Source organism: Danio rerio, chromosome 17 (genome assembly GCF_052040795.2).
Source record: "Danio rerio strain M-AB ecotype USA chromosome 17, GRCz13ab, whole genome shotgun sequence".
Taxonomy (NCBI): domain Eukaryota; kingdom Metazoa; phylum Chordata; class Actinopteri; order Cypriniformes; family Danionidae; genus Danio; species Danio rerio.
The window spans coordinates 30,795,629-30,816,355 of record NC_141037.1 but is presented as its reverse complement, the minus strand read 5'-3'; the positions used below and the strand labels follow the sequence as shown (position 1 = coordinate 30,816,355).

Sequence of the window (20,727 nt, the reverse complement as noted above, 5' to 3'; positions counted from 1 at the left end):
AACATACTAAACGTGAAATGTTTTTAATCACAGATATGTCTGTGATACTAATTACATGTTAAAGGGATAGTTCCCACCAAATAATGAAGATTTCCACACCGCTTGCTCACACTCAAGTGGTTCTAAACTTTTATGAGTATTTTTGTTTCTCTGTTAAGTACAAAACAAGATATTCTGGGAAAAAATGTTGGGGAAAAACTGCAATTGACACCCAATGTTTAGTAAAGTTACCTTTAAAAGCAACTTATGATAATCATGTATATCTCAATTTTATAAAAAGTAGCACATACTTTTGAATTACTTTTCTTAAAAGTAACTAAGTAACATATTTAGTTGCTTTATTCTGCTTTGTGAATATTTATCCCATTTACACATTTTTTATGTAACACACATTTTCACCAGAGAAGCTAAGTCCACTCAAATAAAGTGACAACAGGATAGTTCTCTGTAGTATACTTGTTCCTGCTGTTTACAATAGTGCTACTAAATTGTCGTTGTAACACTGGTAAACTGACGCCTCTCGGCTAATTCACTGTCAATTTTTTTTATTGTCAATAAAATGTGGATATTTTAATTGCTTGCCTTTTATATTATCAGTATAATTTAAGTTCAAGAGTTACATTAAGCATTTTACAAAATTATATGATTTGATAGATTAATACATATTTATTACAAAGCAGTGCATCCAGAATTTTGGTTTCAGCACAGAATTGCTGATCCCTACTCTACAAATACAATTCATTTCTTTGATTTGCAATTTTCCAGAAAGGTCTGTATGTGTGAACAGGCCCTTTTTGAAAATACCGGTAAATTCATTCCGGCTATTTTCCAGAAATAGAAGTTGTAACATAACCGGTAATTTGTTGGAATGCTGTGCTGTATGAACACAGAAGGAAGATTGCTGTAAAGAGCATGTTCACCTCTAGAATGCTCTAGAATGCTCTGTAAGATGTCTACTTTAGCCAATCAGAACAGTCGCATGCGTTTTAACGAAATAAAAGCCTTTGAATAATTTTCCAGACACATTTAGCTGCTAGATGTTAGTCAGATAACGTTTCTATGTTCCTTCTTAATGCCATCTGTGGAAACAAATATCCAGAAAATGCTTATGATAAACCGCCGTTTGTTTACCTTTAAGCTCTGCTTGACTCGTGTGCACGTGAAGTGCAGGAGTGCTCCGGTGAGCGCCAGCACACTCACACATATTATGTACATCTCAACATGCAAAAGTGTTCCTCCATATGTTTTCATTGAAGTTGTTCATAATACTTATCCTTCCACAGAATTCGTAATGTTGTCAAATGTGTAAACATTTAGCTTTGGTTAGTGCTTCTGCCTTTGGATGTCTCTGGGATAAGCTGTATGAATGCTAAAGCTTTAAAGAAACGTGAAACAATCAAGCCGTATCCCTATTACATTTACAAATACAATCGCAGCCATTTTGAGCTTATTTCTGGTTAATGATGTCAGAATTTACCCATATTTTGGAATGGATGAGCGAATGGTCTTTTGCAGAAAAATTCCGGAACGTCCTTGTGTGTATGAACATCGCTTTTTTGAATGTAAAAGTAAAGTCGTTCCAGTAATTTTCTGGATATTTACCAGTACCACTATGTAAAAGCGGCTTTTGTCACTTGGAACATTTACACAGACATCGGTAATCTAATTATTTACCATATTCTGAATAAGACAATATTATGAAGGTAAATATTATACGGTGTTTACATCAGTTGCTTTTAAAATATTTCTTTCTATGTTTTTGTTTTACTTGTTATATTAGATAATTAAGCATAATATAAATCGGTTAATGGCGCATGATGCCACATAACACCATTTGATGTTTAAATCTAAGTGTCTTGGCGTTTTCAACATAAATAGATTGGATTTTTTGACAGTTTTGGCTGCTCGTGATTAATTTGACAATCTTAGTCAGTAAAGGGCAGCTAATTATTTGTCATGCTATACATGAAAACAGATGATGAAGGAAACAAATATTAGTATTAAACTGTTGACCACTGCCTTTGAAAGTCTACACTGCTATGATAGCATGTCGTGTGGTCTGTTAAAATTAAAGTACATTTTAATTTGGTTTGTGTTTATTTAGAGTTTTACCTTAGCCAGATCACGGTAATCAAAAATCTCAGTTTAAATTGTAGATTGTTAATTAGAGGATTGTCCTAATCAGGTTAATAACGAAATATAATTCTTTATGTAAACATACTGATTAATATCATCATTGCAATAAATACCATTTAAGCTATTATCACTCATCCCCAATATGCTATATACAAAACCATTCATACGTGTGTCCTCCTGTGTGTCCAGGTGTGTGGTCAATGCCCAGACACATACAGCTAAACTCCTCTGCAGTGGAGCTTTACTGGAGTGACCCACTCAAACTCAATGGCCTGCTCTCTGGCTACCGGCTGCTGCGGGACGGAGAGCTCGTCTTCACCGCCGACGGAGGAAAGATGAGCTACACAGACGCTGGCCTGCAGCCCAACACCAGGTCCTATCTTTCAGCCATCTTTAACAAGCCATTAGCACTTGATTATTGATGACATCTAATCCTATGTGTGTCTTAAAGAATCTTGGGACTCTACAATAACAGAGCTCTTCAGTAACAGAGCTGCTCTGATACCAAATCATTAAAAGTTTTTTAGCGAGCAGGGAGGCTAATGAGCAGCAGCGCTGGCTTGGAGAGCAGCATTGATCGCGTTGTTCCCCTTGTGACTCGGGAGAGGACAGCAAGCTAACTTTTCTGCTCTTGATGGAGAGTGAGACTGAGGCTCTGGAGGAATGAAGGAAAAAGCTAGCAGGCTTTGTGTTTTTTACTTAAAAAGGTTGTCATTTTTTCCCCCTATGTTAAATATTTCCAATCACATAATTACATATTTTTAGACTTTGAACAATAATAACATACTAATATTTAACAAAATACCAACATAGGCTCACTCTGCAAAAGTAGCCCTATATACATTTCTGGAGATCTCGATTTATGTAGCCAGATGTATGTATAGATGCATTTAGTCTTTAAAACGAATGCTATGGGGCAGTATGTCGCTGTTCCTTTTCTTGCTTACCAGCTGACAGCTTACCTCCATATGGACAACTTTCCCGCTGTTACCAGTTTGTCTAGTAGTTCGTAGCCCATGTACATAGGCGTACTTGAGATGAAGAGAGGAGATGACCATGACGACGGGATTCAAGTCCTGTGAAAAATGGTTCCAGAAAGCAGGAAAGACAAAAACATAAGCCAAAAAATTTAAAAAAAAAACAAATAACAGGGTGAGAATGTGGTGAAATCTAAAAACATGGTAAAAATCAGGAGGGCTTTTTTTTCCGGTTTGCTTTTTAAAACTGTCGATTGGGTTTAGAGAGTGGGTGTGCGCTGAAATCGGTGCTTTTGAAAATACTACTAGTTGGGTTTAGGGAAGGAGGAGTGGGTCAGTCGATCGGTCAGTCAACAGCAGCCTCTGGTGGATTTACGTGAGAACAGCAGATACAAATGGCTCTCGCGGGGGAAACCTGAGATCTCATAAAGGCATACACAGCGGCCTCTGGTGGATTCGCGAAAACGAAAACTGCAACAAAAAAAACGTACCTCCTGGGACATATTTAGCGCTCTCCAGAATTTTATATAGAGGTACATTTCAGAATGAGCCTGGGTTGTATTATACATCAAGCTTGTTTTACTGAGTAAATTTAATGATGTTACAAATTTTGTAATAAAATCAAGCAATTAATTTAATAAGATAATGTACTATATTTAGCAATATTGCATGGTGTAATATATTATTAATTGATAAAAAAATGCTGGTAACACTTTAAAATAAGGATGTTTTAGTTAATGTTAGTTAAAGCATTTAATATTTTAATCAATGAACAATACATTTATGACAACCGTGAATTTGGATGTTAATAATGCATTAGTAAATGTTGAACTCTGATTAATAAATGCTAAAAGTATTGTTCATGATTAGTTCATGTTACTAAATACATTAATATTGCATTGAATTATTAATATTATTACTAATGACAAGTGTTATTGTAAAGTGTGACCAAAGTGTTTTACATATTTGTACTTAAGTATTAATAAATTATTTGAATTAATAATTAAATTGTATTAAGTAATGGGGCATTATGGCATCAAGAGGCATTCAGAGCATCACAGTGGCGCAGTAGGTAGCACGATCGCCTAACAGCGAGAAGGTCGCTGGTTTGAGCCTCGGACGAGTCAGTTAGCATGGAGTTTGCATGTTCTCCCAGAGTTCACGTGGGTTTCCTCCGGGTGCTCCGGTTGCCCCCACAAGCCCAAAGACATGCGGTATAGGTGATTTGGGTAAGCTGAAATTATCTGTAGCGTATGTGTGAGAATGAGTGTGGATGGATGTTTCCCAGTGATGGGTTGCAGCTCAAAGGGCATCTGCTGAGTAAAACATATGCCGGACAAGTTGGCAGTTCATTCTTCTGTGGCGACCCCAGATTAATAAAGGGACTAAGCCAACAAGAAAATGAATGAATAAATTAATTAATAAACAAATTCAATGTTAAGTATTTGTGTATAATGGAAAACATTCTATTACCTGGTTTAAAATATCATTAAAAAGGGTATGTTAATCAAAGTATACGAACAATTACCATTTTATTTATTTATTTATTTTTTGCTAGTTTATAAGACTCAGGGTCAGTTTTGCAAAAAAAATATGTTTTTCAAGTTCTTTATTTTAATTTTGATTAAGTAGTACAAAATAAAACTTCTACATAACTTCTAACATACACAAGTAAATATGATAGATTCTTTTTTAAGCGTTGTCGAAATCTTGCTGTTTTGTCAGTGCCTCGTTATTCATGAATATATCCAGTCTTAGCATCTGTGAAATCTGTTGGTTGGCTGTAATCAAAAAACACACACAAGGACGCTGTGTGTGCAAAATAATTGGTTAGTTTGTGCAATATGTTGTGTAAATATTTGCAATGGTTCAGTCTCATAAGCTGCTTAAGATACAGGATAAATCTGTTTGTTTCATTATTTTACAATCAGTGATTGGCAGATTGTTCATCGCATTCGCTCACGTGTACATTTATATAGAGAGAGCGTGTCTGTGTATATGTTTGTGTTTATCCCATTTTCAACATGCAACTCTATATCTTTCACACTGATTTAAACTGTCAAAAGCATGTGTCTTCTGATTGGCCCATTTGGACGGGTCATTGAGTCACCTGACCTCCGTCTCATGGTCTCTCTGCTGCTTTTGTTTATACAGTATAGCTTCAAACGTTAGCCATGACGTTTAATATGCCGTAATTCCAGTTGACCTGCCAAAAGGCATTCCCTTCTCCTGTGCTCATCCCATTCCCTTTCTTCTTCCAATTTAGTTCTGTAAGGAGCGTTACAAAGGCAGACGAGCGCTTCATTATCTGGAGAGGCTATAGGCTGATGTGGGACAGGGGCTGAGAGGGGGGCAGGGGGGGTTAGCCAGCACTGCTGCTCATCGATTATTTATGACAATGTTGATTAGCTGTCACTTACCTCACCATCGTGGAAAGTCTCCCTGACGAGTAAAAAATTAACCTTTCTCCCTCTGGGGAAACAGGTTAGCCACTCACCACCTCATATGATGCTCCACTTTATGTTACTTTGACTTAAAGAGGACATATCATGAAAATCTGACATGTTTAAGTGCTATAAACAGGTCTCTAAAGAATCTACCAACCAAGAAAATGTGAAAAATTACAACTTAGTAACTTTGTTTTGGTAAGCCTTTCTCTGAAAAAAATGTGTCGTTCAGATTTCGCTTTCCTAATGACTAGTTTTTTTATCTGCATGTTTCCACCCACAGCACTGCAGCAGTCACCTCTTCTCATTGTACCAGACACATTTTTTATTTTCTTTATATATTCAGTTGTTGGATGAACCAATGAACATGCAAGCAGTGTCGGGTGTAATCAGTTAATTAAATTACGAACAGTATCTGTATTTAATTACAGTTACTTACTGTATATAATATACTTGCCATACTTACTGTAAATAAATTCAACTGTTCTGTATAAACCAATTTAGAGAAACAGATTAGTAGTTGGCGATGCCTTAATTTCTAATGTCTATGTGCTGAGATGTATCTGAATTTTAAGTGGTACTGATTCAAGTCTAAACAATTAGAAAAGTTATTTAAATGCAATTTTAAGGATGTAATTAGTAGTAAAGGACTTTTTTTAAGTAACTTGCTCAACACTGCATACAAGGCTCCATAGACTGTCAACATCTGAGGCTATGGAGAAATGATTGTTGAATGGCACTCACTGGCCACTTTATTAGGTACACCTTACTAGTACGAGGTTGGACCCCTTTTTGCCTTCAGAACTGCCTTAATGGCATAGATTCAACAAGGTACTGGAAATATTCCTCAGAGATTTTGGTTCATATTGACATGATAGCATCACGCAGTTTTGTCATTTTTTGCAGATTTGTCATTTTTCCAATCGGTTATTGTTCAATTTTGGTAAGCTTGTGTAAACTGTAGCCACAGTTTCCTGTTCTTACCTGACAGTAATGGTACCCGGTGTGGTCTTCTGCTGCTGTAGCTCATCCACCTCAAGGTTTGATATGTTGTCCATTCAGAGCTGCTCTTCTGCATAGGTAGGTTGTAACAAGTGGTTATTTGAGTACTGTTGTCCTTCTCACAGCTCGAACCAGTCTGGCCATTCTCCTCTGACCCTAACATCAACTAGACAATTGTGCCCAAAGAACTTCCACTCACTGGATATTTTCTCTTTTTTTTTTTGGACCATTCTCTGTAAACCCTAGATATGGTTGTGCATGAAAATCCCAGTAGATCAACAGTTGGACAGGTGTACCTAATAAAGTGGCCAGTAAGTGTATATTTTTGGATGAAATGTGCCAAAAAATGTTGGTAAAGTGATATATTAAATTGCAAAAAATATTTAATGCGAAACATGCAAGTCTGCTCTCCGTTACAAGTCATTTTTGACATTTCGGCTCCACTTGTTAGATTATGTTTATAGTGACAGAATAGCAAGTATAGCAAGTTTCTGCAGGAATGTTAGCAGATAAGTGGGTGGGGCCAAAACATTGAGTATTTTTGACTATGTTTTTTGATTGGCTCTTGTCATAGTTAGGGTTGGGTAAAGGGGATATGTTTTCATTGCATAATTTAGAAAAAAAACAACCACAAGTTTTAAAACACTCAGAAAAATAGTCGAGAATCTCCTTCTCCAGAATACAGTGTATAGGCTCCGCCCTAATCTGGTTAGTAGCAGCTCATAAGCATTCAAGTGAACACATACAAAAGGTATAGGGTATTTTTGTTTAAACAAGGCCAAATTTGACAAGGTATAAAAACTGATATGTAGGGTATTTTGAGTTGAAACTTCACCGACACATTCTAAAGACACCAGAGATTTATTAGATCTGAAGAGAAGGGGCATAATATGTCAACTTTAAAGTGCACAAAATATACACAGCTACCGAGACTCATGTGTGTGCTAAACATGCTCTCTGATTAATATCGCTAATGCTTTTATTACACATGATGAGCACTGTTTATAATAATAGATGTGACTATTTTAAAAGGGATAGCACTGGAACAATAGTTAATGTAGAGGTATTAATGGCTGGCGGTGGAGTTTATGGCAAATTAAAAGCCTTTAATGTTGAACATGACCCACATACATTGCTAATGCACACCTTTGCACTGACACCCATCTCTGTTTAAAAGGCAAATCTATCTTGTGAAGTCATGTATGTCTTAAAAGAGCCTTCTGCAGAGTGTTTTTATAACCCACAGCAGGCTTAATACATGCGCATACACACACGCGCACATACACTTCACTTTCGATTCATATGCATGTCCATTCTGAGCATCTGTCACGCCTGTCACAGATCACGGTGGAGGGGCTGATCAGCATTGCATTAACAATGTCATCTGTTAAATAGTATCACACCGTATCGATCCAATGGGGACTTTTCCAATGAATCAAGTGTAATGTAAAAGCAGAATTACAAGAAGGCTTAGTCATCTGAGCGGTTTTCTTTCTTCAGTTATAGCAGAAATCAGTACATTTCATGAGGGTCAGTAGTGGACTAGTCAACTCATTTTAGATTCATTCATTCATTCGTTCATTCAGCAGTATACTAAACAAAAGAACAACAATATAACATTGATGTAAGGTGTTAATCAAATTTTAATTGCTACAGTCTGTACAGTCTAAATTTATTAAGCTGATTGAATTAGTGACTTAATAAAATTAAAACTTTGCTTGTTTTATTACTGAAAGAATGAAGTCTTCTGATACAAGTCTTTAGAATGAATGATTCACTGACTTATTCAAAAAGACTTCCCCTGTTTCAACACTGGACGAATTAGCATTTAAAACGAATTACTTTACTTTTGAATGATTTAGTGACTCGCTCATAAATCTCTTTACTAGTTTCATTACTGGATGAATCAGCATTTGTAACCATTTTTTAAATCAATGATTCAATAACTAATAATTTTTTGTTGCTGGATGAATCAGGATGTTTGAACAGATCTCTTGAATCAATGATTAAATGGCTTACCAATAAAGTATTTGCTTGTTTTTTTGTTGTTGTTTTTTTACTTGATAAATCAGCTATTTTAACCAATCATATTTATAGTAAAAATACTAAAGTGTATTAGTGTATTACTGACAACTATTTAATGAATGCTACAGCATATTGTAGTGTATTGTGCTACTGAGGCCAGCTGGCAAGCCTCATTCTCATAGCCTCCACCTTAGAGCATTTGCCTCCCATGCAGGATTCGCTGATTCAAACCCCGCTCAGAATAAATGTATGGGTGTAGGACCAGTTGGAATATGATAAACGTAGATACTATTGAGAACCTTGTAATTTACTACAGTCATCTGTGGTGTAATGTAACATACCTTATATGTAAAAGTAAAAAAAACTACGGTAATTTGGTCATTTGTTTATTTTACTATTTTTGTTTTACTACAGGAATGAGTTGGTTGGTTGCAAACACTTGACATTTTTGCAACAGTGCTTTACCACACTTTAACCAGCAGAGGTCCCCATCAAGCTCTGATTTGGAAAGTTGCGATTAACAAACCTTTTTTCGATACAATTGAGTTGAATGATTCATTGGTTTAGAAAGCTTAATTTCACCATCACTTATTTCTGGATGAATCAATATTTTAAACTAATCAATTGAATGATTAATTCAATGACATATTAATTCGATATATGTTGAATTATGTTAGAAATATGTTGAATTTAATAGTTGCTGCCATCTACTGGTATTTTGATGTAACTGATACAATCTTTATAAAAAGCATTAAGTTACTTCCAAAAGTATTATCAGTGTTTAAATCTTCCTTAAGTTTGTTAAGTAATATTGTTGTGAACAATTCTTTTTGGAAAAAGAACTTTTTTGCACCTTAAGTTGGGTGTTTCATAACAAAATATTTAGTTTAATTCTGCTGTACACTATTATGATTTCTGTTTCAGCAGTTATATTATTGATTTGATAAATTATTTAACATAATAAATGAATAATAAAATAATATATACATTTAATTAATTCATTTATTTTACTTTTGTAAGTTCAGTAGTTAAAAGCTCACAAATTAGTTCAAAATTACTCTGTATGACATCATTCTATGCAAGAAAAAAAGAGTTATTATTTTAAGCTTGCATTCATGATTTTAAACTTTGTTCCGCTGGCGTTCATGCCTGAATTCTGAGACCTAAGATGAAAGCTGCACATCCTCAAAACAAAACTACGCTTGCTGTGAAAGACACGGCTTAATGGCAGAATCAATGCACCTGCCTCTCTCTGGCGGACAATGAATAATTAAACGCAGCGCCGACTCCCACCTAAAATGGAGAATCGCTGAAACAGAGGCAAATTTAACTTCTGTGACAGGAGACTTTTAAGCTAATAGCATAATTTAGTTTCGCAGTTGACTTATTTATCTGCTATCCATCTTTGCTCCTCAGATATGTGTACGAGTTGGAGGCCACCACCGGCGGCGGGAGCAGTCGCAGTGATAGATACGTCATTCAGACCCCCATCTCCTCACCGGAAAGGATTCCTCCTCCATATAATGTCAGCCTCCATGGCCCTCGCTCCGTCTTTGTAGCCTGGTCACCCCCAGGTAATGTTTACAACCTAATGCACTATGCAGCCTCTCTATTTAGCACTCACGCGAGGCTGATTTATTCCTGCTCCGGCCTGCGAGAGTGACGGCACGCGGTCAGGGATTTACGAGTGGCGTTGTGTGTAATTTAGAAGGAGCCCAACATGCTCGTGTTGTACATGCATCAGTGCGGGCCGGACGTAGATGGGACCCACCAATCAATTAACATTCAAACCTAAGTGACAGCTTTTCCTACCTCTGCTGTGATTTAGGGGAGAGTTGGTTGAGATGCGCTCGCCCTTCACCTGTGCGTGTTCTCCCATCACTGTCCAATCGTGTCCCATTCATTCTCTGCTTCTCCACTGTTGCTGTGGAGTTGAGGAGAAGTTGGCACAAGTGCGGATCACGTACTTGCCGATGCACCCAGTGAAACGGGAGCACACATAGATTTTATTAATTTGTTTACTTTTTTGGAGTACACTCTGGGTTCATTTTCTAAAAGCCCGAAAAGTTGAGATCAGGCGAAGATTAAAGTGTAGCTTTTAAGAGGAAAGGTTATAAACACTTTTATATTATGTCAGAAACAGGACAGTCAAAATCACAAATCACAGTCTCTCTTCAGAATCTGTACAAATGTTTGTCTAAAAACTAGTTTTATTATAGGGGGGTCCATAGTGTATTTTTAAGGCTTGGTTGTGTTTATAAGGTTGTAAAGCAATGCTCTTGCTTCACTTATTTTTTATATATCTTACTTTGATTATATACAGCTACTCAGCTAGCATTAAAATGACTGTAATATTTCCTATTTCCTCTGAAAGGCCCGTCCTCAAGAGGGTTTCATTGGTCAGCTAACATAATGTGCTGATTCGTGAATCGGCACCACGTACACCTGCGCTGTATAAACAGTCAGTCAGAGAAGCTGTTAGCCGGCCGTATTAGAGCACACAGCTGAACCTCATGCCTGCTCCCTAAAATAAAATCTGACAAGTGTCTTTTACATATATTCTGAATAAGCATGTGTGGATAATATAAAATGTTCACAAATATTTTGCGAGTTGGTTATTTGAGATGTATAACATATGGAAAGCAGCTGCATAGAGAGAGACGCTGCATTGCTGCTAAGGATTGTGAGTGTTTACAGCGGTTTGACTGATAAATATGAATTTGTTACTAAATTGTTAACTCTGCCAAACACCATTTCCCATTGTTTACATTCTTGTTTATGTCCTTGCTATAAACTATGCATCTAATTTTAACAAATAAAATTGCTATCAGGTTGTGGCTCACAATCCACAGCTTTGTCAGTTGGAGGAGTGTTTAGTCAAATCCAGCACTAAACTGAGAGAGATTCTGGAAGCTGTCCTTTGTCAAATGCTAGAGCTATATTTATTTTATAATTCTCTGGAACATAATTAAAATTAAACTGTAAGCACTTCTTCCTTTGTGTCATGTCGTTTGGAAGCCCAAATACAGAAACAGAACAAGCTCTGTGGAAATAGCAGCATTTAGACGGCATTTTAACTTTCTCAGCTGTAACATTACAGCGCCTCTGGCTATGCCGTTTCTGCACACGGTGTATGCGCATGGTGAATGAGCGTAATCTAAAGCCCTTGTGATCTCACTAGCCCACATGTATTTTTTTGTAGTCCCCAAACTTCATTCACTGTAGGCGTTGCTAAGCTAACTCTGTAAAAACATATGTCTCTCTTTGCATTGAACTTTGAGCATCTTACATTCAGATTAATAAACATTGTTTATGTTCACCCAGCTACATTACACATCAACTAAAGTTTAAAATATGATATCGTAGTGGACCACCCCTTTAAACTATTGTTAAATATTATTAAATATTGTTTAAAAATGATTTAATGTAGCGAGTATTTATTTATTTTTATTTTATTTGTAATATTTGTTCTGTATTATTCTAAATAGATAAATTATACATTTGATGTAAAAAAAATTCCAGGCAATAATAATATACTACTTACTGTTATTGCTGCTTTAAATAAGATTGTATTCGTTAAAAAATGTTTATTAATGTTATTGGTGTTGTTTTGTGTAAATGTACGCTACCAGGTTTGGAAACAAGCTCATTTTTAAATGTTTTAAAATAAGCTTATTCTGCTCACCAAGGCTGCATTTATTTGATCAAAAATACAGTACAAATTATGAAATTGTGAAATATTATTACACTATAAAATAACTGTTCAAAAGTAGTTTATAATTTGATTTAATAATTTATTCCAGGGATTTTAATGATGAATTTTCAGTCTTCAGAGTCACATAATCTTTCAAAAATCACTCTAATATTTTTTATTATTACTATTATTGTTTTTTATATGATTATTATTAATGATAGTAGTAATAAAAGCAATAATGACTGGAATAATAGTTTCATTTGAAACTACATACAATAAGTAATAAATATTTAATAAAAAAAGTATTTAACAATTTAACTCTTTTTTTCCCACTAATAAATGCTGCCTTAATGAACAGAATAATTTTATTTAAATTATTAGTAAATAAAAAAAGAACTGACCCCAAACTTTTGACCGGTAGTGTAAGTGTTCAGAAAAATACCCATTTTGTGCAATAATACATATACATAATGCATATTACATAATACGCATACATAATACATAATTACATATTACTATAATTGCTTTTAGATTATTATATATTATTTTGTTTTTATTTGTATTAAATTTAGTAGCATTTTTACCTTTTAAATATCAAAATGTGTTTACTGAGATCATTCATTTTCCATTTTGCTTATTTAGGTGTAAAACTCAATACAATTTTAACACAATTAATTGTTTTCTGGGAGGTGCTTGCTGAGATTCACTGATTGCATCAGTTTGTGTTATCATTACACTGATCCTGCATGATCTTCTCATCATTTCTATTGCAAACTGCAGCCCACCGGCCTCCATCAATCAATCAATGGCTCTGTTTACACTGAGAGACTGCAGCACCAGCCTCATCTGCACATCCCACTGTGCATGTGGGCTGAGTGTTCTCTCACATGGAGAGCAAACACAAACTCTCTCTCTCTCTCTCTCTCTCTCTCTCTCTCTTCGTAGCATGAGCAGTGCTACTTCAGAGACTCCGGAGCGCTCTTCTGCATGCTCAAGCTGAAACTACCAGCCCACCTGCTTCACATATGTGCCAGAGACCCTTAACATGTCAGATGTCTGCGCATGCATTTACCAGGTCATGCATCCAAAGCCCACCTAAGCGAATCTGCATGCACGTATTTGTTTTCCCTCAAGAAGATGCGAGGGGATGTTTAAGAGTGTGCGCGCATATTCACACACTCAAGAGTGATTTCACAGGCTACATTCAAGCGCTCCTGATTGTCTGCCTCAGATGGTCCATCTTTCGCTATTATTGCCCCATTACGCCTCTCTCCTGTAAGAGGATCCCCTTAAACAACCTCAATTACACCATAAGAGCCCTTAAACAGACCTGATACCCACAGAAAACATTTACATAGCCCGGATCTTTTATTGACTTTACATTCTGAGAGAGGCGAGCGAAAAATCTATGGCTTTAAACTACAATATCTCACGCTTGGTTAAGTCCGAATGCAGAAACGGGCCATGGTTTGAAGCCGCACCTGTGCTTGATGGATCAGATCTGATAGCATGTTCCTTTTCTTTTCCTTTGTGCCATTATTTCTTATTAGACTCTCATTCGAGTTGAAAGTGCAAAAACTCCAAAGTCAGTGATTAGTTGTAAATAATAGAACTTAGGGACCTGTGCGATTGAACTTCTCAGGCAGGAAGCTTTGATCAAAGCACCGTCTAATTCCAGCGGGTTTTTGTGTCTCAGGCAAAAGACTACATCTGCTCGGGGAGACAGCAATGAAGGAAGTTGAATAATTTAACTTTTTCATTTGTAAAGATAATCAGCCCGTTCTGAATACATCTTGGCTCTCATAAATGTTGAATAACCTATCAGCCTCCAGTTGCCGTAAATTATGAAAGGCGCTAGTGATGGGAATATTAACAAAGCGTGGGTGCCGGGACTTTACATTCTTTAGTTCAAATGCATTACAGAAGAGCGTGAGTGTGTCTGTGTGTTTCGGACAGCGCTGGGATAGACGGATCAGGGGAAGTGCCTGCTTGCCCAGATGGATGTTGGATCAAGGGCAAAGCTTCCAAAAGTGTCATATCCACTGTGTGTCAGTTCTTGTGCTGTAGTATAAGTACATACTCGATTGTGGAGAGGATTGCGTGTTTGTTTTGTCACTAATAATTTTGTTTAGTGATTGGTGATTGTATTTATGTCGGGTTTCTACAATTTAAACCTGCTTTGACAAGCCTGTAATGCCAAAGGCCTTGGATATACAGTAAGTGAGTTAAAACAATTGAATGTGACTTTCTGTTTCCGTTTGCTTGTAGGTGTGTATAATTTAAGTTTCCCTTTGGAATATAACATCCTGCTCAACGCAGGCACTGAGCGGCCACTCATTCGTTCTGCTGGACCAGAGCAATTCCTGCTACTGCAAGGACTGGACCCCTATACCATCTACCATGTCCAAGTACAAGCCTGTCAGCCAGGTACTCTGGAAGCTGAAATGTGCTTAACATTAGGAGACAGTCAAAACATAATATGATTAGGGGGATATTTCAGCTTAGGAGGAGACATCAGCAATTATAATTATGGAAATATATATGTATTTTTTAACTTTTGTATACATTTAAACATTTTACAGAACTAAAAAGTCAGTGACCGCAGCGGCTATTTATAAAAATAGTTAAATAATAATAATAACACTACCAGTAAATAAAAACAAATTACAAAAAAAACACATACATGATTTTCAAATTTTAAAGGGTACACCTGGGAATATTATGTCCTGTTGCCATGTTCAGATACATAGTAACAAGTGCCCATCTTTGTCTAAAAATATCAATTGTTAGGGTAGATCTTACTGCATCATTTTCAATAATAAATTGGACACTTTGACAACGAAATACATATTTCCTTACCAGTATTTAAAGGGATAGTTCACCCAAAAATTATCAATTATTCTCCCTCATGTAGTTTTAAATCTTTATGAGATTTTGTCTTTTGTTGAACACAAAAGAAGATTAAAAAATGTCTATTGCTGGGTCCCATTAACTTCCACAGAAGGAGAAAAATACTATGGATTTCAATGGGTGCCAGCAAAATTATCTATTCCCTAGATTTGCAAGAAATGTTCTTTAGGAATTTCTAAATACCCTAACGCCAACACAACAGAAGAGAGAAACTCAAATAGATTTTAAACAATTAAATTGGCTGAATTTTCATGTTTCTCTTTAAGGTATTAAAACATGGAATATTTTGTGTTGATCTATTGCGTGGGTCTCAAACTCTATTCCTGAAGGGCCGCAGCTCTGCACAGTTTTGCTCCAACCCCTAAAAACCAAGCCCCTAAAAACCAAGCTGATCCAACAAATCAAGGTGTCCAAGACTACCTAGAGACTATTAACCAGGTGTTAGTTGGAGTTGGTTGGATTTAAAATCTGCAGAGCTGTGGCCCTCCAGGAATTGAGTTTGAGACTACTGATCTGTTGTCTATTTCTGGAAATAAATACTCAGAATAGGTGTATGATAATACACCTATTTAAAATATTGTTACCGATAGTTTATGATCACAAATTAACCTTTTACTCTAAAGACCTACCTCAAATTCTCAAATTACTCAAAAATTTTGAATTGGTTTCTTTGGGCCAATCCCAATTCCACCCCTTAGTCCTTTCCTTTGTCCCACTTCTCTTTAGCTTGAAGGCATAGGGCTAAGGGCAAGGGCTAGATAGCCCTTGAAAATCATAATTTTTCAGGACAACACTCGAAACCAAGGGGTGAGAAAATTTTCCAGAATACGCCATCTACAACCGCAGCATGACTGCACACGGAAGTCAGGAGATGGACAAATTAGTATATTTTTGTCATTATTACACATTTTTACAACAAACGAGTATATGATTTAATACATTCATAACGGTGTTCGTGTTTTACCATCATGGTTTTAGAAAAAGCTGGCAAAATGTTGCTATCTAAAATCCAATAATAACTCCTGTATGATAGTCCCACAACATACGGACACTCGATGACACTCGAATACCCTGTCAGAAATGTCTAGTGGCTGAGAATGACTTTTTTTTTACAGTGTCTGGAATAATGTTAATGTTGTTTTCGTGTGTTAACATAGATGAATATGTCCACTGTGTAAATGCACAGTACAGTTACGATCTTATTGCCACATGATACCTTTATGATAACATTATATATGCCTTCAGTGATTTCCTAAAGATAAATACCTACAAATAATACAACTAGAATAACTACAGCAGTCGGGATCATCGATCTTGTTTGAAGCAAGAGATCGCGATGACATATGATGATGTGTGCAGGTGCTGTACATTTCTTAGGGGTAAATTTTGAAGCCCTTCCCCGTCAAACTCTGTTTCAAGGGCCTAGGGAAAGGGGTAGGGGTACAAAAACAGAATTGGGATTGGGCCTTACTTTTTGCCGGTGTTGTATATGTGTGTTTATAAAGTGCTTTCTGCCTGTTTCAGTAAGTTGTGTTAATTGTGAGGTTTACCGTGGCAGATGGTAGACGTCTGTTTTAAATATCTGTATGTGTGCAGATGGTTGTGGTGTTGGACAAGGGGTGACTGTTCGGACCCCTGAGGCTGCTCCGATAGCTCAAGACCCTCCAGTTACTACTGCTACAGGTGCAGCTGTTATTGAGGTCCGCTGGAGTCCACCGCACAAACCCAATGGCATCATCACTAACTACTTCATATACAGGTACGCAGACAGCATTCACTGTCACATATAACCTGCAAAACATGGTTCTCACTCCACTTTGACAAAAGTGAATCTAGATTATGTATTATTTTATTCATTAAGTATTATTTGTTGTTTTATTTTATATTTTATTATTTTTTTACTTATTAATTTAATTAAATATGTTATTATTGTAATTAACTAAATTCAACATTGCTATGATACCATCATTAAGGATTTACAAAATAATTTGAAGCATTTCTGACATAAAAATGCTAAAGGTCTAATCACAGCAAGGGCTATAACCAAATAAAAAGAATTTCAGTGTGACCACCACAAGTATAACAATAATGGCAGAGTCAATCAGAGTCATTGGAATCACCTTCAAAACCATTTTTTAAATAAATAAAATGACTTAAAAGTTTTCAATCCAAAGGATCAAAGTGTAAAGTACTACTAGTTTTTCCCAGGGTTCTGTTTTGGGCCCCTTTTAATTGGTATTTATTTCCTCTTAGTCATAACTTTAATATTTGTCTTCTAAGTCGCCAGGTTTCTATGTGGTTCAATGTGTTTAGTTGAAATTAGAAAATGGCTTTCAGCTAATTTCCTAAATCTTAATGAGAGCTAGACTAAAGTCCTTGTTGTTGGCACTTAATCTATTTTGTCAAAATCTGATTGTCTCTCTGTGGTTATTGATATTTTTTCCCCCGAAGCTTAAGAGTCTGGGTGTCATCCTTGATAGCTCTTTGTCCTTTAAAGTAGTGCACTTACATAATATTAATCGTCTCTGTTCCTTACTCTCAATGAAAAGCACTAAAGTTTTTTTTTTGTGCTCTGGTTATTACACAGATTGATTACTATAATACTCTGTTTTCTAAACTTTTATCTTAATTTTATACAATTACATTTGCTTTTTTATCGGAGTAATGTTCAAATTTAAAATGTATGTTTTTATGCAATCAAAGTTCTTAGTATGATCTATTCTCAATACCTTACTGATATTTTTTATATCTATACCCCTTTGTGCTCTTTTATAGTAGAAATTATTTCTCGATTTGACTTGATGCACCACATTTTCACCTGAGGAATTAAAACTTTTAGTTGTGCTGCATCTTGTTAGTGAGTAACAAATAATTCCTTTGTAGGAAGCAAAGAACCATTGGTTGCACTTTATTTAGCAATCTTGTTCTACTTGCACTGTAAATACGATTTACTTACTATCATCATTGCATAAACTGGGTAATAATTAGACATTAAACACCTTGCTAACCTATTTAGTTACTAGTGCTGCTCAATATATAGTTTTACCATTAGTATAGCAATTTGCGCATCCGCATTGGTCACATGGCAAGATTGTCGCAATGTTCCCAATGTTAAGTCTAAATTATAGTTGACCAGGAGCCACTGCTAAGTTTAACCATAATTGTGTGAAAGTTTATGATTTGCATGTGTTTTAAAGCCTGTGACTGTGCCTTTCAAGAGTTTAAAACATATGGAGTCAAAAGATGACAATGTTTGGAGGTGTAAGAAAGATTAACTGTATTTTTATATTTATACAATTTATGCAAAACTAATTTTAAACATCCATACTTTGAATTTTTGTCATGTTATAGTCAAAATATCTAAATTTCAAGTGAAAATAAGATCATTGTTATTTCCCCATTGGCTGATTGTTTTAGGGGAAAACTCTTATCATGACTTATTACTTCTGAAGGTGAAAACTAAACAATATTTTTACTTGATCTAATCATTTTTAGATATTCAGACATGAAACAAGATAAAGTGAAGTTTATTTATAGACTAATTTCGAGAGGATCACGTGCTTATGAGTGCTCTTATGACAGCTGGTCCCTCATTATCCCTCATTAAATTGAAATTGAACCCCCCCCCCCCCCCCCCCCCGACTCATTATGATTCACAAATCAGACGATTCATAAGCCACTACTGTCTAAATACCCTAAGTTCCATATGACAGCCATCTTCATTTTGAAGAATTCCCCCTTCCACCCCTTCTCCTCCTCCTCCTTTCCTAGATGGGTGGCACGGTGGCCCAGTGGTTAGCACTGTTGCCTCACAGCAAGAACATCACTGGTTCTAGTCCTTACCAAGCCAGCCGAAGTTTCTGTGTAGAGTTTACATGGCCTCCCCGTGCTCGTGTGGGTTTCCCCCGGGTTTCCCCGGTTTCCTCCCACCGTTCAAAAACATGCAAATTAAGTTACTTGACTAATCCAAACCGGCACCATAGACATGCTCCTAGTAAGTTATCTCTTAATAGCAATCACTATCTGTTCATTAGCTACTACTGCAGGGGAGTTCTCGAAATCTACCTGAGCTCAAACTCCCCTCTCGCCTTGCAAACGGGAGGGAGCCCCAGGCACGAGGATCTTATGAGCTCAGGCCTCTTACCTGGGACAGCATGCCAAACAAGCTTTATTATCAATCATCAGCTAAGTGTGAACACTTGAAGTAAAATAAGAAAAGTATTTTTTTTGCATTGTGATTATTCAATTTCTGTACCTGAATACAGTCGGACTCCCTAGAAAACTGTCAAATAGAGCTATTCAAACCATCTGGTGAAACTGTATTCATACTGCAATATTTATTGCATAAATTATAAATATCGCAATATCATTTTTTACAATATCGTTTAACTCTAGTAGTTATAGCCAAACGTTTATTAGTAAACTGTATGTACACATCAAGAACACTTATGTATGTTAAAATAGTGCAACCGAATCATCAGTATAACTGAACATGCATAGCTACACTGTGTTTCCTCACAATTAATTAATTTTGTTCCCAAAAGATTAATCAAGCAGCAAAAGTATTTTTTTGTTCAGTGTATTTCTGTATTCATTTGTTCACCATTGCACTCAGTGTCCCATCTGATTGTTGATATTAGTGTAAGAATAGTCACACAAGCTCTGGGTGCCTATATAAAGCATGTTTTGGCTTCTCTGTGAACATGTTAACCAGTGCTCCTCTATCAATCACAACTCCTAATGCACTTCCAAACTAAAAGATGCTGTCAGGCTAATGTCAGTGCAGAGCAGGAATAAGTGTGTGCTTGTGTGTGTGTAGGTGTGAGTCCATGTCAGGCCATGTTTGAAAGGAAGGCCGGAAACGTAGTCGAACACAAACAGTAATTATGCCGTGACCTTGAGGTGAACAGGCCAATCACTGCTGGTTACACTTGTCAACATTTCCTCTCGAGTTCCTGTCCAACTGACAGCAGAAAAACGCAGAATAGAGTGCCGAGTGCTTATGTGGATATCAGCTGTATATCAGTAACTCTGGTATCTGAGTGCAGAGACGAGAGAGAGAGAGAGAGAGAGAGAGTGAGAGAGGGGCTGATCGGCAGCTCTAAATGGAAGATGACATTGCCCTGCTGACTTTGATTATTCCAGGCACATTCAGAGCCGTTTGAGAGCAATATGAAACAGAATGGCATGATGCTCGCACCCCGCGCAGAGGGAATAAAGCTAAGACTGACATAGCACGATCACATCAGAATGCTTCGCTTCGCTGTTACACAAGCATCCTTCAAGGAGAACCGGCAGCAATGCACCGGGGAGTAGCCAACTCTATCATTACATTGCCATCATTGCCGTTATGGACGGAAACAACACAGCCGGCAGTGCTCACACCTTTATTGCCGCACATAGTGAATGGCAATTTAAACCGTTCAGGATTTGGCTTGAAGGATTCAGACAATAATCAGATTAAACCATAAATTGAGACGTCTTCCCAACTTTTTGGCTCTAGTTTAAGCACAAACAAGCATCTGAGTGAATACAA

At 36.5% G+C, this 20,727-nt stretch overlaps 1 protein-coding gene across 2 annotated transcripts in view; it reads left to right on the top strand.

The window, feature by feature from the left end:
- ush2a (Usher syndrome 2A (autosomal recessive, mild)) overlaps window positions 1–20,727 on the top strand; it is a 412,815-nt gene that overhangs the window by 331,996 nt on the left and 60,092 nt on the right. For both annotated transcript variants that reach the window (XM_087290677.1, XM_087290676.1), the window contains exons 57-60: window positions 2,326–2,509; window positions 10,004–10,161; window positions 14,550–14,708; window positions 16,788–16,950. In XM_087290677.1, the coding sequence (XP_087146803.1) occupies window positions 2,326–2,509; window positions 10,004–10,161; window positions 14,550–14,708; window positions 16,788–16,950 (664 nt within the window). The remainder of the gene's footprint in view (window positions 1–2,325; window positions 2,510–10,003; window positions 10,162–14,549; window positions 14,709–16,787; window positions 16,951–20,727) is intronic.